Source organism: Heteronotia binoei, chromosome 2, assembly GCF_032191835.1.
Source record: "Heteronotia binoei isolate CCM8104 ecotype False Entrance Well chromosome 2, APGP_CSIRO_Hbin_v1, whole genome shotgun sequence".
NCBI lineage: Eukaryota > Metazoa > Chordata > Lepidosauria > Squamata > Gekkonidae > Heteronotia > Heteronotia binoei.
This window is the reverse complement of record NC_083224.1, coordinates 99739802-99767385: the sequence shown is the minus strand read 5'-3', so window position 1 is coordinate 99767385 and position 27584 is coordinate 99739802. Positions and strand designations below refer to the sequence as shown.

The 27584-nt window shown below is 42.8% G+C and overlaps 1 protein-coding gene across 8 annotated transcripts in view; it reads right to left on the bottom strand.

The window, feature by feature from the left end:
- The window catches only part of MAST2 (microtubule associated serine/threonine kinase 2), a 424890-nt gene that overhangs the window by 86089 nt on the left and 311217 nt on the right, over positions 1–27584 (bottom strand). For all 8 annotated transcript variants that reach the window (XM_060231742.1, XM_060231744.1, XM_060231743.1 and 5 more), the window contains 2 exons: positions 18237–18446; positions 11671–11772 (listed from right to left, as the gene is read on the bottom strand). In XM_060231742.1, the coding sequence (XP_060087725.1) occupies positions 11671–11772; positions 18237–18446 (312 nt within the window). The remainder of the gene's footprint in view (positions 1–11670; positions 11773–18236; positions 18447–27584) is intronic.

Genomic DNA, 27584 nt, shown 5'->3' with positions numbered 1-27584 from the left:
GGGTGGTTGAAGAGGAACTTCGACTCAGGAGCATGTACTTTGTAAAGTGCCTCAACCCTCTTAGACGTTGGTGGTACAGAGGCTGGTTTGTCCCAGGCTTCCTTCAACATCTCCAGATGGACTGGGAGCATGGGAAATGAAGAGCCCGCAGGAAGGTCTGCGCGTACTAGGTCATAGACCACATTGGAGACTCTTGGAACATCTGTTGTCAGCTTTACATTGAGGGAGTTAGCCATGTTAGATAGTAGTTCTAAATAAGACTTAGGCCCTTCAGATGGAGATAGGTCGGCAGGTTTGGCTATGTCCGAGTCCGGGGAGTGGAGGCCGTAAGCTGAAGAATGAGAGGACACAGATTGCTCTGCTTCTGAGTCATCGAGAGTCTCCACTTCTGGAGTCTTCTGTTCTGGCCCTGAGAGCTGGATACATTTTGAAGGCTCTATAGCGGTAGAGGCAACTGGAGAAGGTGGTGTTGGTAGCGAGATGTATTCACGGTACCATTGGTGGTCGTCATGGAATCGTTGGTGGTCGTCGTGGTAAGGGTGCTCTTGATGCGGAGAGATGTCTCGGTATCGAGGGCGGATATCCTCACTAGAGTGATCCCTGTAGTAGGCCCTTTCTAGGTGTCTAGAGTCGTCACGGGACCGAGAATGCTCACGGGTGCGGTGTCTGTAGAAGCCAGGAGAGGGTGACCTTCGGTATCTGCGGTATCTGCGAGGAGATGGTGATCTGGACCTCGAGGGAGTGTAATAGTAGCAGCGGTCTCTATGGCCACTTCTGGATCTTTTTTCTCGGAGACGTAGAGGTTCTCTCGGAGTCGAGGGAGCTCTGATTAGTGACGGGGCCGTGATTGGTTGTCGGAGATTCGGGACTTCTCGGAATGAGCAGTCATCTAGAACGTTGAGGTGTTGGCTCTTTGTCGAAGTCGGAGACTCGGTACCGAGGATTTGCTCCGGCAGCGACTCGTGCACCGAAGGTGATCTAGAGCTGATGCGGACAATTTCCAGTGGCATGATGGCCGGAGTCGCGGTGGACTTTGATGCCGGTGTGGTCTGTATCGAAGCAGTAACAGTCATGGCCGGACGAGGTGTTGGCGGTCGAGTCACGGCGATGGGGTCGAGGACCTTATGGCTAGACTTCGACTTTTTGGGAGACTTCGGGTCCGAGGGGTCTCTCGAAGTCGACTCGGTACGGTGCCGCTTTTTGGATTCGTCAGACTTCTTTAGGTGTTTGCCGGATTTATGCTTGCTGGGATCCTGTGCCACAGAAGCTACCGTCTGATTCGTTCCCTTATGGAGCAGGGAAGACGGAGAGGTCTGCGAACCCGATGCGTGCGACATTACTGGGCGCAGTGACGACTCTAGCAAATGGCTTTTGAGTCTTGCTGCGCGGTTTTTCTTCGCCTGTTTGCCGAACTGGCTGCAATGCACGCAGGAGTCTGTTTGGTGTGCCTCGCCGAGGCAGAAGAGGCAGAGAGAATGTCTGTCGGTAGACGGGATTTTCGCAGCACAGCAAACGCACCTTTTAAAAGTTATTTTTTTCTTCCCTTCCATCCGCCTGGAAAGAGGGGGGGGGGAAAGGAGGACGAAAAACGAAGTACAGAGAAAGAATTTTTTTTATATACGATACCAGAATGAAGTGAAGAGGAGCGAAGGACGATGAAAGACGGAGAGACAAGATTTCAAGGGACTGCAATGAAAGCAGGAGATCAGCGAGATAGGTGTTTTCTGGACGGCGGTAAAGAAGAAACTGAGTGGGTTGGGCGCCTCCCCCTCGTCTGGGCATGCGCAGACGCTGCCCCCTCCCTGGGACGAGGGGAAAGGCGCACCAAAATTAACGCCTAAGGATTGCTTTGAATTCTCCGAGATGGGCCCGATCCTGGCGGATAAACCCATATGTGGGACTGCACAGAGACCACGAAGAAGATCTTGTAGATATGCAACTTGTCCAGTCCTACTTAACATGTACATATCTCAGCTGGGATTTCAGATGAGGCCTAGCTTTTCCAGTCGAACCACCAATGCATCGATTAGTGACAAACATTCTGAAATCATCATCAGTAAGAGAGAACAGGGGAAATAATATAAAACTGTTAAGAGGAGCAAACTAGGACGATGTACAATGTGTGTGTGTGTGTGTGTGTGTATATATATATATATATATATATATATATATATATATATATATATAGAGAGAGAGAGAGAGAGAGAGAGAGAGAGAGAGAGAGAGAGAGAGAGAGAGAGAGAGAGAGAGCAAACCTGTGCTTTTCCTGGTAGTACTTTTGCTGCAGAGATACTGAATTGGCAAACTACCGCATTTGACACACAGAAAATATGGTATGTTCCCTAGGTAACTACAACTTAGGTTCTAGCTTTCTCAGAGTCAGAGGTACTTTTCAGGTGTAGATTTGGATTGTAACTGAGTTCCTCCTGGTCCACAGCATCCCTTGACCATTTTGTGAAACATTTCTAAAACGGTTGGAAGTCTTCCTCATCAAAGCCTCCTAATGAAATCTCTTTTTTTTTCAATACGAGGTTCTATTTCCCACAAGGATTACTTGGACATCGTTCTACTGCCTTAATTATGAAATGAGCTAAAGAGCATTTTCAACCCTCCACAACTCTGTGTATTTCCTTTCATAATAGCTACATGAAATATAGGTGAGGCACTTGCACACATCAAGATTATGCAGTACATATACATAGCCTGAAGGATTTGCGAAGGAAAAAAAGAGAAAGGTACAGATGACAGTAAAGGATGGTTAAAATGCTATTGTGAAGTGCTTTTGGTGATCAAATCAACAGTTGATAAATGAACTGCTGAGAATAAATTTTAAATGCAGCTGTATAATCAAGTGGAACTGTCCCTTTTGGATGTGTTCCTTGTTGCCTGATATTATTCTTTCAGTGTTTAGTTTTTTGGCATGTAAGGTGTGGATGCAGAAAGAAAATACTTGTTTCTTAAAAAGCACATGTAATAAAAATGTTTACCATTCACTGAAAACCCCTCCAATGAGCCACACAATTTAATTTTACAAAGAAAGCATGTTGCTGAAAGTATATCTTTTGAAGGCAAAAATGAGCGGTAATGAATGCTGGGCATATTACATCTACACAAACTGAATAAAACAAGACGCTTTCACATTATTACGGAAAATGGATAGTATGGTTGGGACATCTAGTGCTAGATTTTATATTCTTAAAATATAAGGCAAAATGGTCACTATGGTTACATATTATAGCAAACTGAGGTATAAACTCTGAATGGATAAGAATCACTAATAAAAATGAAAATGCTAAATTAGGCTATTTTTAGATTTTGGGATTTTGTAATGTTATTTTCTGGATTCCACAATAAGCTTTGGTGTTCATTACTCTGGTCCTTCCAGCTGACACCTGTTTTCATTTACTCTTCAGAAACAGAAGGAAAGAAACTGATACATATCAAATATCTTGATTAGCTAAAGACTAGCAAAGATTAGGAATTACTTCAGAGAACAGCATTGGTTAGATTTTCAAGACTAGTAAAGCAGCAAAAGGAGTACATGTGCCATAATTATTTTTAAACAGTATTAGATAGAAGCATTACTGTAATCTACTTTCAATTTTATTGTGTTCTTCAGATCACAGTTTCGTATCAGTGAAGGATTATGAAGGAATTAATTACATTTTAATCCCTCATACATTGCTCTGAAAATACACTTTCAAGTGTTGATGCAATAATTGCTGCCTTCCTTATGTTCTTAACATACGCCTTTAAAAACCCTGGTAACAAGAGACTTCAATTCACTATCACATAAAAACAGAATACTTAGGAATAACCCTACTTCAACTATGTGATCAGGATCCCATAAACTATGTATTCAATTCCATGCATCATGGGACCTTTGAACTTTCATTTCTTGGTCCATTCAATGCACCTTGGCTATTGGCTATCACTCAATAGCTCTTTGGATTCAGAAATGTCCATTTCAGTCATTAAAAAAATCAGTTAAAATTCACACACACTTGTGATTTAATTTGTTGGGAAGAAAGATAAATGAATACAAAGTAAGTATTTTGTTACCAGTGGAAACCTTCTCAACTGAGGATGTTAAACATGACTTGAACCATGAATTACCATGATTTAAACTACTAAAATTCTGTAAATTGTAAAGTTTAGTTAAGCAATGGAAAAAGTTACCTTGGAACTTGTAATTACAAAAAGTTGGTGGAGCACTTACCTACCTTGAGGAGGGAGTCAGTAGTCCCACTTTCATCTGAGTATGTTCATGTATGTTGAGCATGCAGTGTCTGGCGAAATTGCTTGGAGTCACCCAAGCAGCAGCATTGCAAATATCTTGTAAAAGAAATCCCTTTGAGGAAAACTGTAGACACTGTCACTGCCATGGTTGAATGGGCTCTTAGCCAACAGATAGCACAACTTTATAGTCTCCAAAATCCACCTTGAGAGTCTTTGGGAGGAGATCTTGTTATCTTTGGAACAACTCGAGTAGGCAATGAAGAGATGTTTGATTTATCAGAACTCCTTTGTTCTGGGTAGGTAAAAAAGCAGGGCCCTTTTCACATCCAAAGAGTGAAGAGACCGCTCCTTCTGAGATTGTGGGAATGGAAAGAAAGCAGGAAGCATAGATTCTGCATGGAGGTGAAAATCTGAAACCACCGTGGGAAGGAATTTAATGTCAACTGAAAGAGTCACCCCTTGGTCATGAAAACAGATGTAAAGAGGGTCTGAGTGAAGTGCCACAATTTCGCTAACCCACCTGGTGGAAGTGATGGCCACTAAAAAGGTAGTTTTCCATGACAGGAGATGCAACAGACATGTCACCATGGGTTCAAAAAGTATTCAGTGTCAGACTTTTCAATACAAGAGGTAAGTCCCATGCTGAGTTGGTTCCCTAGACTGAGGGTGGAGATGTAAAAGTCCTTTCAGGAATTGTTTGGATGGAAGAGTGGTTGAGTCCCTTATCCACCAGGTGTAGCAAGTAAGAGAAAATGGTGGGTAAATCCGCCTGTTCCAGACTTGTTGACAATCAGCAGCAAAACACGTGAACTTTTCCCATATATAATTTATTTTTATTTTTTTTTATTTACTTTAAATTTATATGCTGCCCACAAAAGATCTTCTAGTACAAGGTTTCCTGCTGTTGAGGAGAACAGTCTGTATTCTGGCATTAAAACACTTCAGTTTATTAGCCACTCAGTCAACTTCAGATGAGGTACGTCATGATGTCTCATGATGCTGATCTGTGCCTACAATAAGTCTGGTTCTAGAGGGAAGCCATGTCTCCTTCACTCGGATAGTTGGAGAAGAACTGGGAACTACAGTTGCAGAGGCCACCAAGGAGTGGCCAGTATGCACTTTGGACTTTCGCTTTGCAGTTTGGTGATAACTCTGGTGAGGAAAGGAAGGGAACATGAAAAGGAAGCGATTCAACCAGTTGATTAGGAGGCTGTCCCTCAGAGAGAGTATCTACTCCTCCCCTGCAGCAATACTTCTGGCACTTGGCATTGTTCTGAGTGGTACAGATATTGACTAGGGGAGTGCCCCACCAATCGAAGAGAGGCTGCAGGTATGTCCAATTAAATTCCCACTCATGTAGACTGGCACCTCCTCTGCTCAAGAGGTCAGCCTAGGAGTTTTGCTCCCTTGGAAGGTGGGTAGTGACTAGAAAGATCCCATGTTGCTGGCACCAGAGCCAAACGTGTATCGCTAGTGAACAAAGGCTCCTGGGAACAGTTTCGTCTTGGCAGTTGATGTAACTCAGGGCTGTAGTGTTGTCCGTCAGCCCTGAGACAGTCTTTCCCTTGATGAGAGGGAGGAAAGACTGCAGGGCGAACCGAATGGCTAATAGTTCCAAGTAACTGATATGGTGGGATTGGTGTGAAGGACTCCACAGGCCTCCCGTGGTTAGGCCCCTGAGGTGGGCACCCAGCCCAGGAGAGATGCATCTGTGGTAAGGGTCTCTGAGGGGGACTTGAAAGGAGCTCCCTCCAGAAGGTTGGATTGATCTTCCCACCATGCTAGAGAATGCAGGATGTCCAGAGACATGGTAAGTTCCAAGGACAGAGGATGGTGAGAAGGCTGAAACTTCCATAGAAATCACAGCTGTAGCGGCTGCATTTGAAGTTTTGTCATGGTGATCACTGCTGGTTGCTGCCATAAATCTTAGTAATCATTGAATGGAGTGGGCTGACACCCTGCCCTGAGATTTGATCAGTTCTATTATGACCTGAGCCCTCTGAGCAGGTAGGTATGCTCTGCTGGAGGAATAGTCTAGTATAGCCCCGACCAAACTCTCCACACATTCCCAGGGACTGAAGTGTGTGGAGAGTTTGGTTGATATAATGTAGTTGATCTGGGGAATTGGCTACTAACAACCAGTAGTCTATATAGAGGAACATCACTATCCCCTGTAGGCAAAGGTAAACAGCAACCACTACCATGATCTTGGTGAATGCCCTTGGTGCTGTGGAAATCTCAAATGGGAGTGCTGTATATTGGTAGTGGTCATTGCCTACTGTGAAGCATAGTGAGGTGAAAGTATGCTTCCTGTAGATCTATTGTGGCCACCCAAAATCTCTGGTTCAAGAGTGGAAGGATGTGAAAAAGAGTTGTCATCCTGAACTTTTTGTAGATTATGTGTTTGTTCGGTGCTCAAAGGTCTATAATGGGACGAAATCCCTTGTCCTTCTTTGGGACCATGAAGTATAGAACTCGAGACCCCTGAATAGGGTGAGAACTGGTTCGATGGCCCCTTTCAGTAGACAGGAGCAGACTTCATTTTGAAGGACCTTGGATGATGGAGTAGTGACAACTCTCTGAGTTGATGGCATTTCCTCAAATTTGATTGCATACCCTTGGGCAATGATAGAAAGTACCCATTTGTCCGAAGTTATAGTCTCCCAGGAGAGGAAAAATGGATGGCCCAGGGTTGGTTGTGTGGATGGACTGGAAATGAGAAGCCAACTGGGACAAAGTCAAAGCTTCTGTTTACTGGAGTCCACAGTTTTAGAGCAGGACTGTCAATGGTTGCAAGATAACTTCTGCTTAGGAGGGTAGGGCCTGGTGTTTTGGCCCTGTTGCCTGCTGTGCCATGAGTGCTCCAGAGAGGATCTGCTCTGAGAACAGCGTGACTAAGATTGAGAGTATTGCTTCTGTTTGTAAAGCTTGGAGGAGAAGGAGACACTGAGCATTCTCAACGCCTTAATACTCTTGTCCATGCCCTGGAGAGAAGCATCCATTATGGCATGGAACTTTTCTACCCCATTAAAGGGCTTCTATTACTGCCTTGGTGACCCGGGTGTAGGCAATAGAACGTAGTCAGGAGTGTCTGCGGAGAGCAACAGCCGAATAGGGGGATTAGGCTGAGGTATTAACATGCTTTGCCAAAGTGACCTGTTGTTTTGCCAGTAGCATGCCTTCCTTCTGGACTTTCAGAATGGTATACCATTGCTTCTTGGGTAGATTGCAGGAACAAAGTGAACTGATCCCATAATGCAAACTGGTATCTGCCCAGACAGAGAAGGTGATTTGCATTTTTTATACCAAGTGCAACTAGGGAGTAGAATCTTTTATACCTGGGGTGGCCAACGGTAGCTTTCCAGATGTTTTTGCCTACAACTCCCATCAGCCTCAGCCAGCATGGCCAATGGCTGGGGCTGATGGGAGTTGTAGGCAAAAAAACATCTGGAGAGCTACCGTTGGCCACCCCTGTTTTATACCAAAGGAATCCATTTTCTTGCCATCTTTATCAGGTGAAAATGAGGTGGAATGTTTTCCTTTTGATGATGAGACTACCATGGAATTGGGTTTGAGATGCATAAAGAAAAATTCTGCATCCTTCTCTTGCACCTTATTAAAAGTTTAATTTTTAAAAAAGAGAATGTAAAAAAAATGCATGTGGGAAAGGAGCCAGTGACAGCTTGCACTATGAGGAGTGAAACCTGTGTTCCTTGGTCAATGTATGCTCCTTATCCTTCTTATACTTCTTAGGGGAAGACATAGAAGATTTTGGTGTCAATGTCGGTTTTGACTTTGGAGCTGAAGTCCTGGAGTTGAGCGCTACATGCATGTTGATGGTTTAGCTCAGGAATGTCAAACTCATTTGTTAGGACACAAATGGGACTTTGTGGGGCCAGGTCATGAGTGTCATAAAATATGCCAGGTAGTGGAGATATAAACTTTATAATGGACACAAACAAACCCAATTTAAAATACCAACATGCTTAAAACTCTTCCAATGGTTTAAGTTGGAAAGGTGGGGGACTAGTGGAATGTGGCAATGCAATTTTTAAAATAAAACATCAGTAGGGAGCACATTAAACCTGGCTAAAAAGAAGGCTCTTCTGTAGGCTGGTATGGTCAGAAAATCTATATAGGGACAATAGGACTTGGAATATGTAAAACCAAAGAAGGCAGGAGAGCACACGCGACAGGCATGGATAATAGTGCTGTTTAAGTCCCACTGAAACAGTCTTTTTTTTATCAGGGATCAAGCTTTGGAATAAGATAAAGTCAACAAAAAAGCATTATCCAATCCCAAGGTCTGAAGTTTAGAATCTACAACTTCAAACCAAGGGTTAACAAATGAGTCTCTTTGTAGTACAGATAAGAGACTGCCTGCAGGGAGGGCCAGAAGAAATTTTAACTGGTATCCAAAGATTGCAGCCCATGCCTTAGCTTCCAATGATCGAATCCCCAACTCAGCTCTAATGGCAATCCCTGCAATACAGTAGGGGGCAGCCAAGAGTTTTCTAAGGAAATAGTGCAAAACAACATCTAAACACTCATTTGCTGCGTCAGCCCATAAGGGAGCTCCATACAGAAACTGAGTGGCCACTTTGGCATCAAAAAGTCTGATTGCAGAGGTGACATATTGCCCACCTCTGGAAAAAAAAGAAATGCAGGATTCCCTTGGTTGTTCTCAGAGCTTTCTCTTTCATAAGGTCCATATGATTCTTCTAATTAAGATTAGATTGAAATTTCAGACCCAAATTATAACTGGTTACTTGTTGTATCTTCCTTCCATTTAAGTACCACACATGCGGAATAAATTAAGTTTTTTTCTCGGTAAAAAAAACTATCTTAGATTTATCATAGTTGATGGTTAAACTCTCGTTAATACAGTAGTTTCCCAATGCTGACAGTAAACGACGCATGCCCACTAGAGAGCGGGTAATCAGCAGGGTGTCGTCAGCATACATAAGTGTGGCAATAGGGAGATTTGCCAGCATGGGTGCATGTGAATTATGAAGCCTAAGATTGTCCGGAAGGTTGTTTAAAAAAAGATTAAATAAGGGTGCCAAAACACAGTCCCGTCTGACTTGCCTATGCAATTTGAAGGAATCTGAAAGCAGTCCTTGGTTGGTTCGTACTTGTGCTTCAGATTCATCATATAAAGATCGAATTAGGCAAAGTAAGCAGTAGTTGATAAGTTTCTGCCACAATCTGCTTCTAGGGACCGAATCAAATGCCATCGTTAGGTCAATAAAGGCAACATATATTGAGCCATTAGGAAAAGATCTATACTTCTTTATAAGATGCAGTAAAACAAAACAATGGTCTAAGGTGGAATATCCCAGTCAAAAGCCCACTTGCTCAGGGGCCACTATAGACATCCAATTAGTCAACCTATTTAACAAATAGGAGGCATACAGCTTACCCACCACTGAGAGGAGACTGACTGGGCGATAATTCCCCGGATATGATCTGTCTCCTTTTCTGTAGATTAGGACTATAAATGCCTGCTTCCAGATAGGTGGAATTTTGTCAGACTCATTTATCTTAGTAAAAACTTTCGCTAATATAGGAGCCCAGCAATTAGTCCTACTACGAATAAGATCTGAAGATACAGAATCAGGACCGGGAGCCTTCCCTAGTTTCATTTTGTATTTCCTGTGTAGTAACTTCAGGCCATAAAGAGTAGTTCTCAAATACTAGTTTGAGATGGAGTTAGTGTTGGGTATATAGACATATAAAGCTTGGAGAAATACTGAACCCAAGTTTGTAGGGGGATGTTATTCCTCATACTAAATTGGTAACCTGCTTTAGAAACCAGGGACCAAAATTGTTTTGCATCCTTCCTTCTAGAGGCATCAATAAGATCCCATTCTTTTTGTATGTGCTGGTGTTTTTTAGTTTTTATTAGATTTCTGTAAACCCTTTTAAGCTGAAGTAGGGATCTTAAATCCTAAAACTCCTACCTAACCTTTGGACAGCCCTATTTAGCTGGTGACATTCCCCATCATACCAAGCATGCTTTCCCCTAGATTTAAGGAACGCTTAGGTACTTCAAAAATTGATTTGGTCCCCAAATGCTTTTAAGACTTTAGCTGGATCAGGGTCATCTATTATTTCCAAAGTTAGCATCTTTATCAAATCTGAAGACAATAAGTTATCAACTTCCAATTCACACTGAGGAGTCCATTTTCTTGCTATTGTGGAAGAGATCTTCAAATCTAGATTATATTCTGGAGAACTCGTGTTTTGGCCGGTTCATGGTTTGAGAAATGAAGTTCATGGCAGTTCAACCAGCACAAACTTTCCATGAACTTTCCAGCAGTTTGTGGTAGTTCAAGCCAGTTAATGAACTGATAATTTCCAGAAAACTGTGTCTGCTCAAAATGTCTGCCAAACTTCAAAGCAACAAAGCAACTTAAATGCAACAAGGGAGGGTGGAATTCTCGGAAACAGCAATGGATTCTCTTTGTGTTTGATATGTGTAGCTTGCACTCTTGAACCTGTGCCTGACATTTCTCCCAAAAGCACTTTCCTGGGGCCATCTTCTTTGGAGGGCCATAACTCAGATACCCTAAATCCAATCCACACACAACTTGGAGGGCATATAGAGGAGCTTCCGTAGGACGTCCCCTGCGAATCTGGTCTCCAGTTTGCACAAGGTCCATTCTATACACTCCTGAACCTGCACCTGTCAAAATGACTGCCTGTCATTTCCCCAGAAAGCACTTTCCAGGGGGCATGTTCTTTTTTGGGGTGGGGGGGGGTGGGGTCATAACTCAGACACCATAAAACCAACCCTTACCAAATTTGTAAGGCAGGTAGAGGAGAGTCAACTGGGCATCCCCTGTGAGCCTAGTGTCTCTAGCAGGGCTTTTAAAAAAAAAAGCAGGAACACACAGGAATGTAGTTCCAACTAGCTTGGCATCAAGAGTGTGGTCTAATATGCAAATGAGTTCCTGCTAGGCTTTTTTCCTACCAAAAAAAGCCGGGGGGGGGGAGAGGGCGTTCTACTGCATCACAAACCTTACTGGTTCATTTGACCACTTGGAACTTCATTTCCCAGTTCATGCCCATCTCTACTTGGCATAGTGTAGTGGCAGGGTTCTGTATAGGGTGCTGGACATACATGGATGTATTAAGTGTACTGTTCTCTTGTTAATATTATTTGTTTACAATGACATCTAGAAAAGGGTCATGGTCTACAATTCGATAGCCCACTGAGAAGCATTTTGCTACATTCAAACCACTTCTCACAGAACTTCTAAGGTTTTAAGAAGCAGGTTTTCTTTTGTTGCCTCTGACTTGTAAAAGCAATCCTTTAAAAAAACAAAACAAATACCATGGTTTCTTCTGTTTTGATTACCACTGACTTTACATTCTTGGATTCTATAACAGTTTCTAAATCCATCTCCTGAAAACTCATTTGCTTACCAGGCATTCTAGCAGTCGTGCAGGCCGTGCAATGATGATCATCAACTTTTTTACCAGCTGGGTAACAAAAGCCACTTCTGAGCTCTCTGATCGTTCATGGGCCTATGGAAAGCACATCATACAATTGTTTAAAGTAAGAAGTAGTCCCTCAAACAACAAAATACAGAGAGGTGGCAAAAACAGGGGATCTGACCCTCTTCCCCATTTAAACACCCTGCAGGGTGTTTAAATGGGGAGGGGAAGCCATGGGACTGCTTTTGCCACCTCTCTGCCTTACGGAGAAACAGCAAAAGCAGGGGATCTGACTTCCCTCCCCATTTGCAGGGTGTTTAAATGGGGAAGGGAAGCCTGGGGCTCCTTTTGCCTTAGGGGCAAAAATAGCCAATCTTTCTCCCCCCTTCAGCTGGGAGGGCCCAATATGGCACCCTCCCTGGCGGCACCCAGGGCAAAACACCCCCTCTGCCCCCCTAGATCCAGCCCTGTCATCTTTTTCACTATAATTCATTTGAAACGTAAGTAGAAAGCAGTTAGCTCAATTCTATGCTGCCAAATTATGAATACCATAACAAGTATATTGTGAAAAAATTATTAATAGGAAAATCATTGCGTGGATTCAAATGTCATGAACTAATCTGAGACTTCTAAGTCCTTAAGAATTCTGGTTTATAAATACAAAAAAAAAGCTGCAATTTGTTAATGTTCACAATTTGTATGTCACAACAAATTGCAACTAACTGAAGACTGACTGGTTTGCAGTTCTTTCAAATACATTCAAAGCAAGAAGAGCATATGTGAATCTGAAGACTATGCCTCATTTTAGGCAAAAGCAATTAAAGCAATTACATCAATACTATTTTCAGGAATGACAATCAACTAGTTCAAGCTGAGGTTTATGATGTATGAACATATTTCCTGAAAATATGAGAATGATTACAGTTTCCAACCAAACATTTATTTATTTAACTCCTGTTTATGACAGGACACCCTATTTTAACATTTAGATTTACTGGGCCTTGACTATTTATTAATGTCACTGTTAGTCTCAAGAAAAGAAATGTTTCTTTTTAAAAATATTAGTTTTATTAAATAAAATAGAGTGCACACAAAAACAGGATCAAAAGGCAGCAGTAAACTGTCAGCTATATAAAATATACAAAATTTTGCAAGTAAATAATATAGTTGTCCGACTAATATATCTATATAAAGGAGTGATGGTACACTAGTTTATATTGAGACAGCTAAAAATTTCCTAGTAACTACACTTGCTGCACAATATTCCTAAAACATACTGTTTAGCCTGAATCACACATTGGGTTCATGAACATTTTGGCCTCAATAAATCTTCTGTGCTCCTTTTATAATCTTACTTATAAGTACTCTAAAGGCACTGAAGATAAACCATACGTAATTTTTTTGTGATTATAAACAATGGTTTCACAAAACTTCAGATAGAGTTCAAAGACCAGATGGGTGACAAACATCTGATCTCCCTAGCATTGCAGAAATAACTGCTCAATCAAAAAGAATGCAAGCAACTAGCAAGAGGAATTGATTAATGGAGTTTATGTTTTTTTTAAAAAAAATCATGCACAAAAAAGCATGGGAAAACAATGAAATTTGCAGAAAACATAATCTTAAATGAAAACTTTCATATTCATTTTTAAAAGATAAGAATTACCTATTTTGCTAATACATGTTTTATTCCGCCAGTCTACAACCATATCCAACAACAACTGCTACTACTAATGCATTATCCTTGTTTGTTGGGAAACTGTAAATTGCTTTATTTGGCTTGTTAAAAATTACTGTTTTACACAGTATAATGTGGTTCATCACAACACAATAAAAAATGCATATAGTAAACACAGATCCAGTACCTAACCATTTTACTCAAGATTTCATTGGAATACTTTATACAGCTTTTAAATTAACTATATATTCTGTAATCCAATGCCATAATTATAAGGCATTTCAGGAATTCACCTTCCTCTAAAGAAGGGGTGGGGAACCTCTGTCCCGAGGGCCATATACGGCCCTCGAGGTCACTTGGTGTGGCCCTCAGGGATTGCTGGGCCAAACCGAGCCATGTGGCAGCCTCCCTAGGGCCTGGCTGGCCAGCAAAGATCACGGGGCCCAGCTGCGCTGTGCAGAAGCCTCCCCAGGGCCAGGCAGGGATCAGAGGGCCCAGATGTACTGTGCAGCGGCCTCCCTGGGGCCTGGCTGGCTGGCCAGAATTGCTGCAGGGCCTGGAAAAGTTACTGTCACAGTTCAGTTTGCACTTGATTATCCCAGATGGTGGGGCCTAATATGCTAATATTAGGGGATGTGGTCTAATATGCTACTGAGTTCCTGCTGGGCTTTTTCTACAAAAAAGCCCTGGACCTATGCATTTGCCTAGGGCGGTGGGCCAATGCGTGCGTGCGTGCCAGATTAGGCTCTCCCCACATGACTTCAAATAGAAAAACAATTATTTGCATTATCTCATAATAATTTTACTAAGTTTTACTAAGCCGGTTTGGTGTAGTGGTTAAGTGTGCGGACTCTTATCTGGGAGAACCGGGTTTGATTCCCCACTCCTCCACTTGCACCTGCTAGCATGGCCTTGGGTCAGCCATAGCTCTGGCAGAGGTTGTCCTTGAAAGGGCAGCTGCTGGGAGAGCCCTCTCCAGCCCCACCCACCTCACAGGGTGTCTGTTGTGGGGGAGGAAGGTAAAGGAGATTGTGAACCGCTCTGAGACTCTTCAGAGTGGAGGGCGGGATATAAATCCAATATCTTCTTCTTCTTCTAATTTTGCTGGCCTGAATCATGCTCCCTTGGTGGAGCACTGTTTTAAGTTGATAATTTTTATGGCCCGCGAATGATGTTATAAATATCCATATGGCCCTTAGCAGAAAAAAGGTTCCCCAACCCTGTAGTAAAGGCAACAACGCAAGATTATTTCACTTTGATAAATTTAGACTGAAACCTTATAAACCTAAAAAGTAAAAATATTGTTTTAATCAATCCTCCAGGAATAAAATTAAACTTCATAAACTTAGTAAAATTATTATGAGATAGTATATTTAAGAAGAAACACCAATGTTTTAAATATTTAAAACTATTTCTACTAGGCTTGCCAGTCTCCAGGTCTGCCTATCACTCCTTGATATGATGCATACCATCTAATTATCAGTTCTCAATGACAACATACTTATCTGAAGGTTGCTGGTGACATTTCAGGTTTTTCTCCCATTCCTTGAGGAAGGGAGGGGGGAATATGTGAGGGCTATGGGCTAAAGCTAGTGCTATTCATTTATTTAACCAAGCTATTTTCAGTGACACATATACAGGAGGTGGCAATGCTCAATATATTAAGTGATTCCCTTATCTGAAAGATTCATCCATCACTAACTCTAGCTATTGGGGCCTGAAATTAAAACCACTGTCCTCCCCTGGGGTTTAGCAGGACCGACAGCAGTGATATTCAAGTCACGATTCAGTAATTGAGCTGACACATAGATACAGAATGAGTGAGCCAAAGTTGGAAGACAAGAACCAATACATTTTCACCTAAAATCGTATTAAGAACAGCAATTCTAATCAGCATTTCTCATTTTCAATATGGTATACCATGTACTGTGTATACATTTACTAACACTCAGTACGTCAACCTAGTACTTTGTCCACATTCAGAAATATCTATAAATTCTTCATCTATTTGAAACAAAATCTTAATAAATATATTTAGAAACTAAACAGGCATGTTATGCTTTCTAGTTAATTCAGTGTGCTGATTATTACTTATCCAAATCCTTCATTTCTATTTTGTTCCACTAAAAATGTCCATGATATAAATATGGGTATTATTTTATTGCTTTAGTGAAAAGATTCAACTGGAATACTGTGATAAAAGAAAATGAATTTTTTTCATTTTTATTTATTTCATTTTTTAAAATCTGATAAATATACTTGCAATACAATCTTATAAGTAGTAAAAACTGAAACTATCTCACAAAAGGACTGTATGCATCACAGTTTAAAAGATTTTAGAAAAAGAGGATATAAGCCTGTTAACTAACAGTTAACTGTTAACAGCTAAGTGCTTCTACATCCCAGCTACAATTAAAATCAATCAGAAAGATTTTTAGTATGCCTTACTTAGCTCTCTCCGTTGAAATCAATCAGAATTCAGACCACTTAATTGAAGCTGGATGATATTCCTGTTTTACAGGCCTGAATTACTGATCCCCTTTATATGCCTTTGGTTTTGAATGAAACTGCAACTGTATTTGGAATGAAACCGAATTAACACAAACTCTTTATTATAAGAAATCTGGGATGTTTCTAGTCATAACACAAGACAGGTCACAACGAAGGGGAATTAAATAAAAAATTGGAGGAGAGGGTTCCTCGCCCCCAACCCTCTAGAGTATACTAAAACTGATATTGATTTGGCTCTCAACTGTGGTTAATTTGTGAATTTTTTGTGGACAAAGTCTCTAATCTCTGCCTGGAGATGACAGCTGAATTTGATCACAGTAGTGGGATTGTGGTTCTACTTGCACTGTCTAGTTCTTTTTTGGACAATTTTGGTCTGCTCACCCTTGAGGACATTGACAGGATCCTGACAGCTGTGAAGCCAACTACTTGCTCCTTGGATCCTTGTCTGTTGTGGCTGGTAAAATCATGCCACAAAGTGGCCCTTTGAGACAAATTATTAATTTCTTTCTCTCTTAAGGCTGTTTCCCCAGCTCCCTTAAGGATGCAATCGTTAGAGCTGGCCAGTTACTGCCCAGTGTCTAATCCATCTTTTGGTGAAAAGGTAATTGAGGGAGCAATGGCCAAGCACTAATAAATAATTTTAAAAAATCATTTTTTCTTTAAAACAAAGAAGACCAGGGGAAAGAAAAGCATCTTGTTTTCCTTCATCAGTCTTATAATGTGAATCTTCTTTGTCCTGTCCTTTTCAGTACATTAGCAGCTATCCATTATTATCTTCACTCCCACTAACTAATCTTTGTGACTGCTTTTAGGAAAGTGATGAGATGAAACCACTTTAGAAAAACAATTAAATACCATCAGCTCCCCCATTCAACTTCTATACCTTGTTAAACATGCTGAAATAGAAGATGGAAGAAATAATCCTGCCTGACACACTACACTACCAATATGTATGCCTTTACACAACATTCCAAGTTGTGAAAGACTGATCAGGTCCTAAATATTTAAAATAAAGTATCCTGCATTTTACATTTCAGGTAGGACTATCAATATAGGGAGCTTCTTTATGCTAGACCACTGGAACCTCAAAGTCACTACCGTCTTATTGGTTGAGCAGCTCATCAACAAAGATGGGTCTATCTTGCAATCTAATACTTGAAATGCTAGCAACAGAACTGCATTAAGTGTTCTTCTGCAGTGCCATGGGCCCCTCTTCCTAGCTTTAAAGATGCAGCCTCCATCACTTTAGCACATAAGCCATCTTGCTTTAGGTCAAAACTTCTCTCTCTCAGTTAAAATAATAATATTGTAAGGGGGAAAGTAAAGAAATGGTAACTAAATCCCCAAATGCAACCCTTGTCGTAGAAAGATGGCATGAGGTAGGAAAAGACATCAAGTGGATAAGTCTAGTTGGTTTTGTAGACAGCAGATAGATTCTATGAATAGCCACTGGTTGCCAAAGATAATAAGCAAAGACAAGGAAGTTCTTCTTTAGCAGGAAGCATTTAAGGATGGGAAGAATGGTCACATATTTTTTTTTTTTTAATAGGCTTATATTCCGCCTTTTCCCGTTATGGGCTCAAAGCGGATCACAACACATAAAAACAGCAATAAAAACCTACATATCGAATTTAAAACACCATTTTAAAATTAACAGTGAAAACAATAAATAAAACGCACTATCGGCGGACAGGGCACAGCATATCAATAACCAGTTGCACTGTAATAAGCATGATGTTACCACATATTGGAGTACAGTCTGAATCCTGCTTTGGCAATTTCTATTATTACCCTAATATAGAATCTCAGAAGCGAATGGAGAGAGAGTGCTGAGAAGAAAAATTTCTTCCACCATAAAATGTGGGGTTTCTTCTCTGCACAGCCACCCTTCTCCTCACCCTTCACCTAGGACGCTGCACAACTAAAGATGGTTACATCCCAGCTTACTGGTTCTGTTTCATGTACAGAGGATAAATAATTATCCATTACTTGGGGTGAAGAAATATTTTCTTCTTCGGTTAGATACAGATTGGCTCTCTTACTTGATCTAACTAAAACTATTTCATCTGATTTCACCTGTGTGATGCATCTTATTTCCTTTTGCTCTCAGCACACTGTGGTATGGATTATGAGGGGGCTGACTCAGGAATACTTCCATCTTGCAATAAGACAGTCCTAATTGGATAACCTTCTACTTCTTCTGACCCAGAGACTTATAATGGTTTCCATAATGTTTGATACCCTGAACTAGATAATCCAGGCTAACTGGTTTCTTCGTTGACATTCAGGGTATCTTATTTGACACATTAGACCATGCTATATAAACACCAAGGCAAAAGTTATTATCCACTGCTGGAGTACTTACATCCTGTAGGAGTTTTTCAAGGTTTTCCTGCAACTCATAAAAGTACCGAGAAGTAATAAGTCCTTCATGTGATTTATCCAGACAGTCTCTGGCCAACTCAATAACTTGATGATGAATAAAGCTTAGGACCCCATCTGCTAGTTGCAGCACATTCTCTGGTGCATTAGATGCAATAAACTCAGTCAGCCGTTCCTCCATTTGGGCTGTGGCCTAAAAAGTGTTAAAACAACAGTTACTGGCATTTTGTTATCAAGACATATACATATGAAAAACAGGTTGCTGTAACTTATGATGTTCGAGTGGTCATCTGTGCATTCACACCTCTGGGAGAAGCACCAGCGCCAATCCCTGATCGGTACTACCAAAGTCTGGGATTTTTCATGCCCCACCCTCCGCAGGCATGCATAATAGCCCCAATGCACATGCTCATGGAGCAGGCGCGGATATCCCACCAGTTCCCTTGACTGCCGCCAGTCTAAGGCATGACCGGCAGCAGAGGAGAAGGAGGGCAGGTGGTGTGAATGCACAGATGACCACTTGAAGATCATAAGTTACAGGTAAGCAACCTGTTTATCTTCTTCGTGGTCTCTGTGCTTCACACCTCTGGGAGATTAGCAAGCAAGGTTTACCTGGTGGTGGGTGCTGGCGGTCAAGCAAAAAGAGCCGATTACAGAACCAGGTTACTCAGCCGAGCTTTATGTTGCCTCCTGATGTCCAGGGCATAGTGTCTCACAAAGACATGTGGCAATGCCCAAGTCGTGGCTGCACAAATGTCTGTCAAAGAGGCACCCTTAAGAATGCTTGAGGAATGCTGTGGATGTAGCCATAGCCCTGGTGAAATGAGCCCGAACTGGACCGGGAAGTGGTCATTTGGCTAACAAATAGCAAAATTTTATGGTCTCTGAAATCCATTTAGAGAGCTGCTAGGAAGAGACCTTAAGTCCCAATGTCGGAGGCGCATAAGAGACGAACAGGTTCGGGTCCTTCCTGTAAGTCTTCATGCGATGCAGAAAAAACGATTGTTTAACATCCAACACATGAAGTCACCGCTCCTCATCTGAGGAAGGTGCGACATTAAAGGTAGGTAATGTAACTTCCAAATTCAAGTGGAAACTAGACACCAGTTTAGACAAAAACGAAACATCCGGTGCTAAGGATACCCCTTCGTCAGAGAACAAAATGTAAGGGGGATCACACCTCAGAGCCACCAGTTCACCCAGTCTCCTGGCCGAGGTAATTAAGACCAGAAAGGCAGTCATCCAGGAAAGAAGGTGCAACAGGCACAAAGCCACTGGCTCAAAGGGCTTTCTTGAAAGCCTGTCCAGCACCATGACTCTACAGAGTCATGATGAGCAGAAATGGCCGCCAAATAAACTCTAACAGAAGACTGGTTAAGGCCAGCATCTACTAAAGACAACAAAAATTCAAACACATGACTCAGGTCCGCAGTGTGAGCAAGTACACTTCGCTCATCCATAAAACCCATTAATCTAGCCCACTTTCCTGCATACGAGCAATGAGTGGAGGGTTTACTGCTGTTGATCAGGACATGATTTACTCTGTCTGGGAAAGCTGGGAGTTGAGCCTCCAGGCTGTTAACTTTAGGTGGAGAACGTCGTAATGAAAAAGACTGCCCCGATGAGCTAGCAGAAGGTCCGGCTCTGCTGGAAACATACGATGAGCCCCACTCCCCAGATTGAGGAGGAACAGAACCCAGCTCTGACGCGGCCACCAGGGAGCAATCACAATGCAGTCTAGGCGCTCTCTTGCCAGGTTGTGCACCACTTTTACAAGAAGGGGTAAAGGAGGAAACATGTAGAGAAACTTGCCTGTCCAAGGGAGAAGTAGATCATCCCCCAGCGATCCCTGCCCTACTCCTCCCCTGAAGCAGAACATTTCGCATTTGTGATTCTCCTCTGTGACAAAGACATCTATGGGAGGATGGCCCCACCAATGAAACAGTGGAGATAGGTAAAACCAGTTCATCTCCCATTCGTGTGGTGAAGCAGCCCCCCTGCTCAGAGAGTCCGCCTGGACACTGAGCTCTCCCAGCAAGTGAGCAGCTATTAAGGTCTGCATCTGCATGCGTTCTTCCCAGATCTGCATCGCCAACACACAAAGCTTCCTGGAAACTGTCCCCCCTTACATAGCTCATGGCTGTCGTATTGTCTGTGAAAATTGCTACAGTCCACCCCGCCACAAGTGGTCTGAAAGAGTGAATGGCCAACTGAACAGCCATGAGTTCCAAGGCATTGATGTGATGGGTGGCAAGGGCCAGGGCCCATGGACCCCCGATACATAGCTCTTGCAAATGTGCTCCCCATCCCCACAGGGAGGCATCTGTCGTTATTGTCACCAAGGGGAGCGGCAGGTGAAAAGGTTAGCTTTTATCCTCCACCAGGTCAGAGAGTGGAGAACCGCGGGTGGGATTTGCACCAGCTTGTTCGGCAGATCCATCATAGACCTGCAGTGTCTGAGGAACCAGAGCTGTAGTGTCCGCATTCTTAGCTTTGCTAGTAGGACACTCATTGTGGCTGCCATCAGGCCCAGCAGATGCTGGATCTGGACGATAGTCCCTCGACCCGTGCCCTGCAACTGTTCGACCAGGGTGATGTCGTCTGGCGCCCTGGCATCTGGGAGAAAAGCCAAATGGAGTGAGGTGTCCAACACTGCTCCGATGAACTGCACTCGTGTGGTAGGAATTAGATGGGACTTCTCTGAATTCACCTGAAGACCAAGCTCGTTCAGTAAGGCTAGGGTAGTATTCAGATGATTCAGCAGGCACTGCCTGGAGTTGGCTACTACCAACCAGTCGTCTATATGGGGAAACAGCACAATTCCTTGCAACCGAAGGTAGGCCACTACAACTACCATAGTCATTGTAAAGACCCTGGGGGCCGTCGAAAGGCCAAATGGAAGGGATTTTTGTTGAAAGTGATTTTTGCCTATAGCAAAACAAAGAAATTGCCTGTGGTTTGGTGAATCGAGGGAGGGAAGGGATGGCCCGAGGGCCAGAGTCAAAGGCCCTGCTTATGAGAGCGATTGCCCTTAGGCTTGGATTGAGATGTCGACGGCGTGAACTTATTTTTAGATCCAGAAGGGTAAGAACCCCTATTGTCTTGCTGAGGAGGATGTGGCTTCCAGGACCTATCCGGAGACTTCGCCTGGTAAGGCTTTTTGGGCCATTGCTTGAACCAAGAATGAGGTTTGGTGGAGCGGGATGGGGGTGGGACACCCAGGCTTCTGGAATTCTTAATACTTTTGTCCATCTCCTGCAGGACCATATCTGTGGTGGAACTGAAAAGTCCTTCCCCCTCAAAGGGGAGATCTTCAACCCAGGACCTAGTGTCAAGATGGAGTGCAGTAGCCCGAAGCCATGAATGACGTCTCAAAAGTAACTGCAGAAGTAAGGGTTTTTGCAGACGTATCCACCATATGCTTGGAGGCTGCTAGTTGTTGTCTGGTGAGGAGCAGACCCTCCTTTTGCAATTTCTTAGCTGAACTGCGGTTATCATCTGGGATCAAGGTCAACAGAGGAGAAAGCTGCTCCCAAAGGGAGTACTGGTACCTGGCCATGCAGGCTGCATAATTAGAAATCTTGACACCCAAGGCACCCACGGAGTAAAATCATCTGCCAAAATTATCGATTTGCTTGCCTTCTTTGTCTGGTGGAGTAGAGTGTGTTTTCTTTGCCTTGGATGAGGAAAACACCACAACTGAGTTAGGATGTGGGTGCTTGAACAAAAACTCCGCACCATGTTCCTGGACATGGTACATATGGTCCATTTTCCTCGAAGCGATAGGGGAGGCAGGCTTAGGCCAGGGCTCTTTAACTGCTTGCAGAATAACTTTGGTGACTGGGAGAGCCACAGCCATAGAGGTGTCTTTCTGCAAAATGTCAAAAACTGTGTCATCAATGACTGGTTGTGGTTGTATTATAGGAAATTAAAAGGCTTGAGTCATCCTCTTCACTAGCTCTCCATATGATTTTAACTCTTCTGAGGGAGAGATTGGAAGGTCCTCAGCAGTCTTCAGGTCCGGAGAGGAGTCTGTATGATGTTGCTCTGACTGACCTTCGTCGTCTGATTCGAACATAGAACGTGAAAAATGATCGCTATCCTCAGACTGTTCAGGTAAGTGTGGAACATCAGGGATGGGGTCCAGAGATTTCTGTATGTCCCGCAACTTGGAGCGCTGCTTGTTGACCGGCTTCAGTACCAAAGTCGGTTCGATAGCTCTGCCCGTTTCAGCGGCGAACAGTAGGACGTTCGGGAGTGATGTGATGCTTCCGACCGCTGGTCCCAGTCCATCGAGCAAGGTGGGTACAGTAGGTATGGCGAATGGAACAGAAACCCTCTGAACGGGTAGGTCCAATGGCGGGAATCCCAGTTAGGCGGAGGCATAGGCCAACGAAACTCATCCGAAGGCTGTGAAGTCTTGTCTGATGGATGTTTCTCAGAAGCACCTGTCAACTCAGAGACCTTTGGCAGTGAGGCACCTTGTCCCGATGTTGAGCCGGAATCGCTGCTTTCTTGCGAGGCTGGCCGGGAAGGAGTTGACTTCTGAGTCAGATCGATCTCCAGGTCGGAGCTGGAGAGCAAGATCGGACGAGTGTCATCCAGGCCCGAGGAGCTATTTGGTTGAACCAGGGAAGCTAGAAGCTTCTTAGGCAGTAAGTCTGGGATGACCATCGGGTTCAACTTTCTCTTCGACAGAGGAGAGGGGTACGCCTCTCCTGATTTCTGCATTTCTCCTTCCAAGGTTTCTTATGCTCCTCATGACCATATTTCTCCCCTTTAGCTCTTTTAGCGGGGGTAGAAGGTTCGGAGCGAGATACCGAGCCCGCACGTTTAGAGGGGCGGTCAGTATAAGCCAGTGGCTGCGTCGGTTGACTCGCTACCAATGTCGACTCAGCCATCAATGCCGACGGGGTTGATACGGTGTCGCTGTCGAAGTCATAGCCACTATTTGTGGAGCAAGGGCTGACTTCATGAGGGCCGTCGAGAGCCTTGCTGCTCTGTTCTTTTTAGTCTGCTTAGAGAATTTAGAACAGTGGTGGCAGGAGTCGACGCGATGTCCCTCCCCGAGGCACAATAAGCATAGTGAGTGTCCGTCTGGGGGAGGATCTTGCTTCTGCAGTTGAGGCAGCATTTAAAGAACCCCCAGCGCCTGTCCATAAGCTCCGAAAACATAGGAACGAGGATGGGGGGGGGACCCCAAAGGGGTAAAAGTCTCTAACTTTTTTTTTGTAAACAGGAATGGAGAAAGAATGAGGAACCGGAGAAACAAGTAAGGTAAGTACCAACCGGAGAAGTCCGACATGCAACTGATTGATGCGGCGGTCAAAAAGGAATTGGCGGGATATTTGCACACGCTCTGTGAGCATGCGCACTGGGGCTATTACGCATGCCTGTGGAGGGCGGGGCACGAAAAATCCTGGACTTTGGTAGTACCGATCAGGGATCAGCGCTGGTGCTTTTTCCAGAGGGGTGAAGCACAGAGATCACAAAGAAGATCTTAAACTAATGGCCTTTGTACATCACCAAAACATCTGACTGTTTGAAAAGAACATAATAAAGCTGAGATACTAGAACTTAGAGGTGAAAAAGTAAGTTGCCTTAGAATATACAGAAATAAATTTAATCTTAATTAGAACATGCTAAGTAAAATAACCACAGGATGAAATTCTGCACCGAAGGACCAACTGTACTTTATGTGGGGAATTTGTAATGCAAGATGTACTTTGAAAGGAGTGAATTATGTTTAAGGACAGAATTGGTGAACTTTATGTTGGAATTCTATACCGTGACCTTTGTCTGTTTTATCCTATAAAAGAAACTTTGAGTCTTGCTCAGTATACTTTTTTCTTGCTTGGATCAGGATGATGATCTTATTAAATCTATATAGCCTCGTAGCCTAAAGCCTTGAGTGAATCTTTCTCACTGTCAAATAGAATTCAGGAAAGGAGGAAGGGTTATATTAGGATTTTGAAAACTCCCCTAAGACTGGAATAAGAAATGCTTTGGTGGGAGGGGATTCTGACTGGGGAAAAGATCATGGGGAAAATGTTAAAACAGGGGTGTCAAATATACAGTTTGGGGGCCGAATCAGGCCCCCAGAGGGCTCCTATTAGACCCCCAAGCAACTGGCTGTCAGCTGCGTCCTTCTCTCTATATCTGGTTTCCTTCTGCATCACAGCTTGCTTTGCAAGGCTTGCTCAATTGCTCAGGAGCTACAGAGCAAAACCTCTATTTTCTCCATTTGCTGAGGCTCCTCCCCCCCCAACAGTCCCCTGGGGAAGGAAGGAAAGAGCCAGAGCTTCCTTTGCCCAGTTCCCTGGATCCCATGGGAGAAATACAAAGAAAGCATCCTTAAGACCAGTAAGTGCTAACATTTTAAACATGTTTTAAGTTTTTTAAAATATATATTTGTGTTTGTGTTCTTTACAAAATTTATATCTCTGCTACCTAATCTTAAATAGGTACACACATGGCCATGTGTGCTCAGCCAAACCCAACATGGCTTGGCCCAACGCGATACGGCCCGGCCCCTCAAGGTCTCATTTATGTCAGATCCAGCCCTCATAACAAATGAGTTCGACAACCCTGTGTTAAAACTTCAAACCACCACTGTTCTAATCAAATTAACAGCCCCTTATCTCTGCTTTAAAGTAAACTTTTTAACATCATAAATCCAATCTCCTACATATGATGAAGCTTAGGTGTTAGATATAGAATTTCCTCCTGTGTTTGTTACACGCAAAATATTGTTAAATTTAAATAATTTTCTGTGTAATCTACATGAGACTGGCACCACTTTGAGTCAGTCAAATTTGACGCACCCCCCCCCTCCCCGCAATCTGCTTTAAGGCATTATATGTGGAGATATTCACAGTGCAATCCTAAACAGAATTATACCCTTCTAATCCACTGACTTCAGTAGAAGGGTATAAACGGTTTAGGACTGCATTGTTAATCAAAGATCTATTATAAAACATGCAGTTTGGCCCTATGAGGCAAATGAAAATTAGGAAGGCAGGATGTGTGCCAATTAGTTAAGCTTGGGATTTCTCGCATTCACTAGTTCAATGATAAAGTAGGAAACTGACAAGTAAGAAACAGCACAGCTCAAGGAAACAACAGCCTAACAATAAAGGAAAATATAGTATAATGACGTCTAATCCTATCATATACAGATCAAGATACTGACTTTCTATGTATTTACCTTTAAAACTAAAACCAACATACACTAAAAACCAAGCTTTTATGGAACATTACTGTATTTAAGTATTATCTGGAGGAATTTAGCAATATTAATTACAAAATTTAGAGAAGTGGAGATGGTTATGTTACTAGAGTTCATTCCTTCCATTTCCATTCTTTCCATTTCCATTTTAGACAACAAGACTCTTAATTTAAGAAACTGAAGCATACAGAATTGCAATGACATCAAATACAGGCTCATTCAACATAAAACCATGGTTTCTTTTAACTGGGGTTAATTTGCAAAACTAGGATGTGGCTTCCAGTTGATCATTCATTTCTTGTTTGTCTTAACAAATCTGTTTTTGTGCCTTCACTACTTCCTCACTGTTTCTCTAAAAGACTTAGCTGGCATTTTGTTAGTACTGCTGTACTCAGTTAAGGGCAAAGCATCACCATGTAACAACTCCCATACCATTGGCTATCAAGCTGGGGAATCTGAACAAATGGCAAGCAGCAAGCATATATGCCTCCTTCCTCAGACACAGACAATTCCGCAGGGCCTGTAAGACAGTCCTCTTCCGGTTGGCCTATAACTGACCGGCACCAAACCACCAAACTACCAAAATACCGAAGGAAGTGTATAGATTGTACGTTGTTGGACTGATGCACTGTTTTTAATGTTTTAATGTTTTAATTTCTTAACTATGTAAATTGCTATTATATTTAAAATTTGAATTCTATGTTAGAATCTCTGTATTGTAAGCCGCCCTGAGCCCGCTTCGGTGGGGTAGGGCGGGATATAAATCAAATAAATAAATAAAAGATAAAGGTAGTTAAAAAAATATCATTAACCCTTTCTTCACATCAATCCACAGAACTCATTCTTCTGCTCATACAAAGCCACCCAAACATTTAAGGCCCAACAGTCATCCCACTAAAGTGTCATCCCACCACTGGAACCTTATTCCACCCTGCAGGGAACACAGCAGCAAGGAGCCTTGAAGGTGCAGAGATATCTGGTTGAGCTGTTTGCTTTCTGCCAGCCTGCTCTGCAAAATTTCAAAGTAATTTTCTCTGTGAAAAATGTAACTAGGATGTTTGCATTTCTGGACTGCAGACAAATGAACAAGCCAAAGGATCTGTTGTATGAAAGGACTGTATTGGCATTCCTTGTCCTTTAAGATGACAGAGACAAAAGGAGAGTTTGCTCAGAAGCACACAAAAGGGCATGAGAGAATAAACCATGCAAAACCATCATTACCTGATTAATAAACCAACTTGAAAACATATTTTCAGATCATGGTTTGAGGTATCCTAATTAGGAATGGACATGAACCTGCCCACAACCCTAAATTCATGACTAAAATTGCCTGGATTGTGCTTTGTGAGCCAAGGTCTGTGAGATCTCACCTCAACAACCCTCCATGTGGTTTTCCAAAATAAGTCTTGTGTTATTCAACAGAACTTACTCCCAGGGAAGTGTTTTCAGAATTGTGCTACAAGATGCTTGCACATTATCAAATCCCTATGGCTGTGAGAGAGTTCTTTCGCCAATAAGAGAGGTCCCATTCTGCTCTATGGGAACATAATGATAATACCACCAGCTCACATGCAACGATTGTTTTCCATTGGAAGCAGGCAGGCCACGTGTTAGAGGGAGAGACAGAAAAGGAAGGGAACTCGAAATTCTTCCTGTGAATAAAGATGTTCGGGGTGTTTGGTGCTTACTCAATTCTGAGGCACCTGTCCTGCTCATGCTGAGCAGGGGGGCTTAGCTTAGTTGATTCCTTGACTGAAGAGACCTCCCCACACCAATCAGGATTTCTGACTTGCACTTTCCCTGGGGGCACTTGCTTTGGGTGGGGCTGTAACCCCACCCCCCATACAATTCTCGTCAAACATGGAGAGCAGGTAGAGAAGACTCATCTGGAGACTTGCTATGAGTCTGGTGTCTCTAGCCCACAGTGGGGCTTTTCTAAAGTTATCATGAACCTTAGAAATCAAACTAGTTCTGTAAATGAGGAGGTCTATGAAAGTTTGTGCTTCATGTGGTCCCACAAATCATGAACTGAAATGAACCTCCATTTTCCCAGTTTGTGCCCATCTCTAATCCTAACCAAACTTAATGGAGTGGTCTGTGTTC